A 9,007-nucleotide genomic window follows, 5' to 3' on the forward strand; every position below is an offset into this window, starting at 1 on the left:
CTGTACCGGGTAGATAGCAGACCGCGTGTATGGCATCGAGTGGGTGAGCGGTTTGCTGATGTCAACGTTGTGAACAGAGTGTCCTATGGTGGTGGTGGGGTTATGGTATGGGCAGGCAGAAGCTACAGACAATGAACAAAATTGCATTTTATTGATGGCAATTTGAACTCACAGAGATACCGTGACAATTTCATGAGGCCCATTGTTGTGCCATTCATCCACCACCATCACCTCATGTTTCAGCATGATAATGCACTGCCCCATGTCGCAAGAATCTGTACACAATTCCTGGAAGCTGAAAATGTCCCAGTTCTTCATGGCCTGCATACTTACCAGACATGTCACCGTTGAGCATGTTTGGGATGCTCTGGATCAACGTGTACGATAGCGTGTTCCAGTTCTAGCAACTTCGCACAGCCATTGAAGAGGAGTGGGACAACATTCCACAGGCCACATTCAACAGCCAGATCAACTCTATGCGAAGGAGATGTGTCGCGCTGCATGAGGCAAATGGTGGTCACACCAGATACTGACTGATTTTCTGATCCACACCCCTACTTTTTTTTTGGTATCTGTGACTAACAGATGCATATCTGTAAATACATAGATTAGGGCCTAATTCATTTTTTTCAATTGMCTGATTTCCTTATATGAACTGTTACTCACTAAAATCTTTGAAATTGTTGTATGTTGCTTTGATATTCAGTGTATAAGAATTTGACATGCGCTATAACCTAATGGAATGTGTTTGTCTTACAGCTGTTTACTACTGGATGGTCCTTGCTGTGGACGTGACTGGAGACCTGAAGAGTGAAACGGACATCAGTGACTGGGTCGGTCACAGGATTGTGAATGATTCTTGACTGACTGATGTGTGATGAATTGTGTTGAAACTGTACATTTGCTTAGTAATACAACAAAAGTGACAGCACTGTTTTCCTTTTCCAGCTGTGGGATCTATTTCATACTCACTTGGACACCTGCGAGCCCTACAAACCTGAACAATCAAATGGCACAAACTCGACAGACACACTGCGAACCACCTCAGTCAGTCCAGCATATCCCACCCCCTACAACATGACAACACAGTTATACAACTTCACCACAGCAACACCATCCCAGAACTTCACCACGACAACACAAACGCTGAACTACAGCTCGACCCCCTCGCACAACTTCAGCATGACGGCCTTGACAACAAACATGTCAACCATGCTTTACAATCACAGTATTACTACTCCTTCACACAACCATGGCATGACTACCACACTCTACAACCATAGCATGACTACACCGTCACACAACTACAGCACGACAACTCATTCTCCCAGTTGTACCATGTCTGCCACCACTAGGTAAAGTACTCAGTCACGTGTCATTATTGTTCATTAATATCTATATAAAGTAGATATATATATATATATATACAGTAGATATATTCAGTAGATGTGCAGAATATGAACTAACATCTCTGTTCTAAGCTAACTCTGTTCATTAATTGTCTGTGCTGCAGTAAAGAGCACGAAGGTGGAAATATGACTGCCGCCAGCCTGTTTCAAGTAAGACTACATCTCTCTCCAGACAAACCTGCCTTAATGTGCATGTGAACCTAAGGGGGTACTTTTTCTTTTTCTGTGAAAGCATGTGAGTTGAATCAAAAGTCGTATCTTTACAGGACATTGAAGTGACATGCGTCAATAAAACGAGGATCAGGTTAGTTGAATACTAATTTCAATACTACAGTTCAGCATCCTCTGTCTCGCTCCACGTCTTAATACTGCCCCCTTATTCCTCCAGGAGGACTAACTGCACTGTGCTGCTGAAGCTGAGGAAGCCCACACCTCCCTGCTGTGTTCAGCGGGCCATTTGGTTGGCTGCGGAGAACAGCCCCATACGAGCCTATATTGTGGGAAATAGAGTGGGTGAGTGACACTGACCCGAATGTAAATCTGAAATCTCTCACAGAAATGTAAATATCCTTATCAGAGCCTCACGTCTGTTGCTTGTTGATTGTAGGTAAGGGTCTGTCTCATTGCGCAGGCCAACTGCCTCCAARTAATGGTTCTGCGAAGTGCAATGGCTCCCTCAATGGGACCCTCCCTCTCCCAAACACTTGTCAATCTCCAGGGCCTGTTAATATCTCATGGTAAGCTGGACAAGTACATACTATGCTGTTGTTTCTGTGTTTGTAGAATTTCTATAGAATAAATAGGGTATCCATCTTCTCATACGAACATGTTTTATCTTACAGTGGACATTGCGGGACTGTTTATGTTCCTCTTGGGAATCAAACCCAAATGGACGATGGCAAGCCCCCTAAACCCCCCATCGGTATAAACGGTTTTATTTACCCATGTGATAATACTCATTATCCACATTTACACTGGCAAACAAATTAATTTGCCGTTTCAACCTTCGGTGGGTTTTTAAAACACATATGTGTCTGTATCTTGATAAGTACCGTATTCCTGCTTTTCAGAGGCGAAGATTTTCTGCAACTGCTCTGCTTATTCCGATGGTACAGGTAAGTGAAATATAAAAAAATCAACTGATGAGTTCGCTGATACTGCGACGGACCCACTTTTTCATCTCCCACCATGTGATAACKCTCTCTCCCTCCCTCTCTTTTTAGCTGCATGCTACACCTTGGACGTACAGATCACAGATTCTGCTATGCACATTTCAAACATCTTCTCTCTGGTGAGTTATGCAAATACAGGTAACTGCCAAAATAATGGAAACACTTGAGTAAATGAGGGATACAARGWATATTGAAAGTGGGTGCTGCCACACACTGAGTTAATTAAGGAATCAACATCCCATCATGCTTAGGGTCATGTATAAAAATGCTGGGCAGGCCATTATTTTGGCTACCATGGCTATGCCCCCATAGGATGACAATGTTCCCATTCACAGGGCACRAGTGGTCACAGAATCTTTGTCGAGCATGAAAACGATGTAAACCATATGCCATAGCCATCTGTCACCAGATCTCAACCCAATTGAACACTCATGGGAGATTCTGGAGTGGTGCCTGAGACAGTGTTTTCCACCACCATCAACAAAACACCAAATTATGGAATTTCTTGTTGGAAGAATGGTGTCATATCCCTCCAATATGAACAGCTAATGAGCCCTTATCGATGTCACTTGTTAAATCCACTTCAATCAGTCTAGATCATGGGTGTCAAACTCTGGCCGCGGGCCAAATTTGGCCCGCGGGGTAATTTATATTTGCCCGCGAGAACATAACCAAATTACTACTAAGAGCTGGCCCGCCGGTATTATACAGCGCATTCACCGCTAATACTACGAATCCCATTAATGCTCTGCTGTTGTTTTCGCGCGGGCCCAATCAGGACAGGACCAGAAACGCCCCTCTATCCTCTGTGACAGTAGTCATAGCAACATAGACGCCCACAACTGTCAGCGCGCTACTACCCAGATTCGAAAATGGACGGAGGCAGAAAACAAGGAGCTTTTCTGGACAAGTTGGCAGGCAGAGATATTCTGTTTACCATATGTAAAAGACAAACCTGTTTGTCTTGTTTGTGGAGTCAACGTGGCTGTAAGTAAGGAGTACAACATTAGACGACACTATGAAACGAAACACCATGACAAATACAAGGACATGGACATGAACTCAAAGGAGCAAAGTAAGGAGATGAAAAGAGGTTTGTTTACAACAGAATATGTTCAAAAAAGCCACATCCAAGGACTGAGTCCTCAATAGCCTAGAAGCACGTAGAGATGAACTTTCATTTCAACCTTTTCCTAGAAATTTTTCCCTGTAGTTTTATCTACTATCTGTACGGTTTTCCCTCTTTAACTGTGGAATTGGGGTTCCGAAACAATGCAATATTAGGGCCACTTTCAATTCAACACAGCCCGAAACCAAAACAACTATGCAAGAGATTTTTGGTTGTAGGCAGGACCGCATCGGAGTAGGATTATAATTGCACTGACAACCGACTCAGCCCATATCTATTCTAACACGACGGGTTCAAGCATAACCAATCAAAGCTTAGCGCAGTAGCCAGAGCCGCAGGTACTGCAAACATACCAATGTCACATATGGATCTGTGCCATTTACTTTGATCGGGATGTGTTACAGCTGTGGTCATGAGTAGATGTTACAGGCTGTGGTCATTGAGTAGAGTTACAGCTGTGGTCAGAGTAGTTATTACAGCTTTGTGGTCATGAAGGTAGATGTTACAGCCTGCGGTCCATGAGTAAGTGGTTACACTGGGTCATGAGTAAGTTGTTACAGTGTGGTCATGAATAGAGTTACAGCTGTGGTCATGAGTAGTTGTTACGCTTGTGTCATGAGTAGTTATTACAGCTGTGGTCATGAAGTAGATGTTTACAGCTGTGGTCATGAAGTAAGATGTTTACAGCTGTGGTCCATGAGTAGTTGTTACAATGCTTGTGGTCATGCGTAGATGTTACAGAGCGTGGCATAGTAGATGTTACAGTGTGGTCATAGTAGATGTTAAGCTGTGGTCATAGTAGTTATTACAGCTGTGGTCATGAGTAGATTTACAGCTGTGGTCATGAGTAGATTGTTAAGCTGTGGTCATGAGTAGTTGTTACAGCTGTGTCCATGAGTAGATGTTACACGCTGTGGTCCTGAGTAGAAATGTTACGCTGTGGTCATGAGTAGATGTTTACAGCTGTGGTCATGAAGTAGATGTTACAGCTGTGGTCATGAGTAGTTGTTAAGCTGTGGTCAATGAGTAGATGGTTACAGCTGTGGTCCATGAGTATTGTTACAAGTGTGGTCAGATAGTTGTTACAGCTGTGGTCATGAATAGATGTTACAGCTTGGTTCATGAATAGATGTTACAGCTGTGGTCATGAGTAGTTGTTACAGCTGTGGGTTCATGAATAGATGTTACAGCTGTGGCCAGAGTAGTTTGTTACAGCTGTGGTCATGAAGTAGTTGTTTACAGCCCCTGGGGTGGGTTTTTCCCATGAAAAGATGTTACAGCTGTGGTCATGAATAGATGTTACAGGCTGTGGTATGAGTAGTTGTTACAGCTGTTGGTCATGAGTAAGAATGTTACAGCTGTTGGGTATGAGTAGATATGCTTGATTTGGATCAGAGGAGAGCTGCATGTAGCCCTGTGGTGCACGTTTTTGTTTCATATCCTTTACTAGTTAGTGGGGTTATTAGCCAGTTATAGATACTTTGTAGTCACAATAGGGGAAGGGATTGCTTCCTACAAGAGACACAAAATATGTACATTTCTAGACATCTTTAAAAAAAGCAAGTCAGGTAAACGAGCTTTTTTTTATGCCTTAAAGGGACAGTGTTTGCATTTTTTGATACAGGCTTGAATAAGGCTAAGTAGCCAATAGTGAAGTCAATTCGCAGAACGGAGTCTGCTCTAAAGAGCCGTCTCTTGTAGTGAACGTTGGAAGCCGGCTCGCGTCCCAGAAGAGCAAATCTATTTAATAAAATATAAACATTTAAGATTAGGAATAATCAAAAGAATATAACTGAATAGAATTCACTAATTCAAAGAACGAAAAAAAAAATAAAAAAATTTGTTCTGACTGGTTGCTCAGAACTAACAGCCTCACCTTTGTTCCTGCAATCAGACCACCCGTGTCAACCAATGAACCAAAGATGGCGTGAGGAGGGCCAGCCAACCACCTCACAGTCACACACTTAGCAGCCGGTAAACAACAGCTGGAAAATGAGTCCGGAAGCAAAGTAGCATTTGGATCATTTTAAATAATATAGACATGTAGAAGCCCAGTGGTAGAATTTGCCAAAACCAAATTCTCATAAAAGCCGGTTCTACGCACAAACCTACACTGGGCATAATTCAACTGTGCACCCAACTGTGAAGCTAGCTGTAGCGGAGCTTCGAGAAACTAGCGGGCCTGCTAGGGAATGTGGTGGAAGCCAGCCATCTCAAGTGTCCACTCAGTCAAGTAGGCCTACCCGCGACAACACAACGCAGTCTTCCTATGGACCAGTTTACGCCAAAAGTCTATTGTCTGGTAGCAAAACAAGGCCAAATTGATAATGATTGGCTAAAATGATTGCCACCGATTTCCAGCCATTTCGTCGTGGAGGACAGAGGTTTTAGAAATTATAGCAGATTAGTCCCTAAATCCCAATGTACACAATTCCAAGCAAGGAAAACCCTTTCAAAACACGTATCCACAAGATGTACGAGAGCACACAGGCTTCAGTAGGGGAAAAGTCAAAAAGCTACTGGCAGTTTGCCTTCCACTGGACTGCTGGATATCAAGAGTAACCACTTCTTACATGTCGATTAACATATCACTCATTGAAGATTTTTCAATGTCTAGCAGTCTTCCTGGACTGCTTTGGAGTTCAGCGACAGACACACCTCAGAGAACTTTGGCAGAAGAACTGTTGAGAGTGGCCAGAGAATGGCAAGTAGATAGAAAAGTGGTCTGTTGTGTTAGCGACAATGCAGCTAACACAACCAAAGCCATGGCATTTTTTAAAATGGACGCATTATACATGTCTGACCACACAATCAACCTGATTGTAAGAGACGCCTGACAGTGATGACAGCCCACCTGTGGACAAAGTGAAAGCAGCTGGTGGAATACTTCACAGGAAGCACAGTAGCACATCACTACCTTGGCCATTGTCAATGCACTTGTTGATGCTCTGACCGCATAGAGGAATGGGAGGTGGTGGAGAGGTGTGCAGAGTCCTGGAACCCTTTGGAGCAGGTTCAACTGTTGGAGATCAGTGGAGAGGTACAGTAAGCAGTTTATTACTAACATCATTATTTAATATCCAGTATTAATATGTATATGAGCAGTAAGATTGAGAATGTAGTATCAAGTAGACAAAACCTGAACTGAACTAATAAGTTACTGTTCTCATCTTTCAGCTATTGTGAGCCTCAATAATGATACTCCTGTGTAAGGGTCTGCAGCGAATCACAGCAGCCGCCAGAGAGAAGCAATGTAACCACGGAAACATGTGACAGAGTTGATGAGCACCTATGGTCATCAGTGGACAGAAAGCCCCACAGAATGCAATATAATCATGCTAATCAGAAACGCCCTCTTGCACACATAAAATAACCGAGACCCAGGTTTAAGAAGTTAACCTTCAGTAGATAGCCAGAGGATGCGAGATTAAGATGAGGCTTATCAAATAACATTCAGAGAAGGAGGCGACACCAGCCCCACACAACATGTGAAGAAATCGGACCAAGGAAATTGAGAAGAGGGTAGATAGGAGAGCACCAGCAGTAGATCCAACGTCTGCTGTTTGACCGAGAGAGCAACTAGGGATGCATGCACGAAGGGAATCCCTCACAGATGCACATATGGAAGGTCATCCATAATAGGGGGACCCCATGACCTCAAAAACAACAATGATCTGCAGATCCTTGAGCTGGTGGAAGACGACCTATGTCATACACACGAGATACTAAAAGATCATCGAGGGGAGCTCTGCATAGTAGAGACATCCTCCCTCTGGAGAGGGTCTTACCCGAAAAGGGACAAATATTCTGGAAGAGAGAAACTCGCATCAAGACCCTAGAAAGTGAAGCAAGCTTGCGATTTCTGAACTCGCAATCTATATAAAGACATAAATGTACAGCAATATAGAGATAGTACAGAGACTGCTGGTTATAACATGGGCAATAAGAAGAGAAAAGAGAAAAGGGGGACACACACAATTATTTATTAGAGAGATGAGCAGTATCATATGGCACTTATTATAGTCATTTCTTTGATATGGTGAAAATATATTATAAATGTTTCAGATGTATTATTTCTAAGCAAATGGAATTAGATTGATATGGCCACTTGTAATATTATAATACTATAAAAGTTAATAGCTTTAAATGTACCATGTTTATAGCGTCTTTTTCATAACAACCAAATGGCATTTTTGAAAACATGTCGTTAAGGTAGAGTAATTGATTTCCATTAAATTAATTGAATTAGAATTGGTTTTAACACCAATCATCATCAAACTATCGCAAACTGTTTGACTTGACAAAATATATATATATTTTTTAAAAGAGCCGTTTGGGAGCCAAAAGAGCCGGCTCTTTTGGTGAGCTGAGCTGAACGAACTCTGCTCACTGAAAGAGCTGGGAATGCCCATCACTAGTAGCCAATAGGCAGAGGTAGCTATCATTTGTCTGTTCTCTAATTGGTGTGGGAATAATGCATATTTTATTTTGTAAAGTGGTTTCTGCCATTAAACATAACACACTATGTTTCAGTCACTCTGTCTGAAGGACGTGGATAAACAGGTTAATGTCAGCTGCATTTCTTTTGTTGTTTAAAGTCTCTGGAATGTAGGCCTACATTGCACCATCATTGGCTTGCTACTGTAGGCTGGAGGGGAACATTGCTGCATCAGGCCCTGACCCGTAACCCATTGAACATCTTTGGGATGAATGGACGCCGACTGCGAGCCAGGCCAATCGCCCACATCAGTGCCCCGTACGACCTCAACTAATGGTCTTGTGTCTGAATGGAAGCAAGTCCGCAGCAAATGTTCCAACATCTAGTGAAAGCCTTCCCAGAAGATGGATTCTTTAATTCTGCAGCAAGGGGGGACATCCATATTAATGCGCAGATTTTGGAATGGAGAATGTTCGATTGAGAGGTGTCACAATACTTTGGCCATGTTTGTGTTTGGATGTGTTGATTTGATCTGCTGCCGAGACTCTCTGGCTCTCTGCCGAGGAACGGACTCTGACGACAACGGAATATCACAGAATGACTTCGTCACGTCTACAAAGTTTTAGAAACTAATAGACATTATTATATTGGATTTCCAGAATATAAGAATACGGGCTTTCATGCCAGTTGGTACTTCGGAGTATGATTTCTAAACCATTATTCTTCACTAAATACAATAACGTACGGTCGCGTTACAGTAATCAGCTAATGCCACAAAACACAACAGCTGTAAAACTGTAAAAACTCTCTCAACAGCCTTCCCTTTACAAACACCATCGGAAGTCTTAACAAATGGGCC

The 9,007-nt window shown here is 42.7% G+C and overlaps 1 protein-coding gene across 1 annotated transcript in view; it reads left to right on the forward strand.

The window, feature by feature from the left end:
• LOC111950962 (adhesion G-protein coupled receptor G4) overlaps positions 1-9,007 on the forward strand; it is a 31,593-nt gene that overhangs the window by 12,288 nt on the left and 10,298 nt on the right. Inside the window, exons 5-13 of the mRNA XM_023968911.2 lie at positions 760-833; positions 949-1,355; positions 1,514-1,559; positions 1,676-1,713; positions 1,798-1,922; positions 2,017-2,146; positions 2,252-2,331; positions 2,480-2,524; positions 2,633-2,700. Of these exons, the coding sequence (XP_023824679.2) occupies positions 760-833; positions 949-1,355; positions 1,514-1,559; positions 1,676-1,713; positions 1,798-1,922; positions 2,017-2,146; positions 2,252-2,331; positions 2,480-2,524; positions 2,633-2,700 (1,013 nt within the window). The remainder of the gene's footprint in view (positions 1-759; positions 834-948; positions 1,356-1,513; positions 1,560-1,675; positions 1,714-1,797; positions 1,923-2,016; positions 2,147-2,251; positions 2,332-2,479; positions 2,525-2,632; positions 2,701-9,007) is intronic.

This window comes from Salvelinus sp. IW2-2015, linkage group LG23 (genome assembly GCF_002910315.2).
Source record: "Salvelinus sp. IW2-2015 linkage group LG23, ASM291031v2, whole genome shotgun sequence".
Classification (NCBI taxonomy): Eukaryota; Metazoa; Chordata; class Actinopteri; order Salmoniformes; family Salmonidae; genus Salvelinus; species Salvelinus sp. IW2-2015.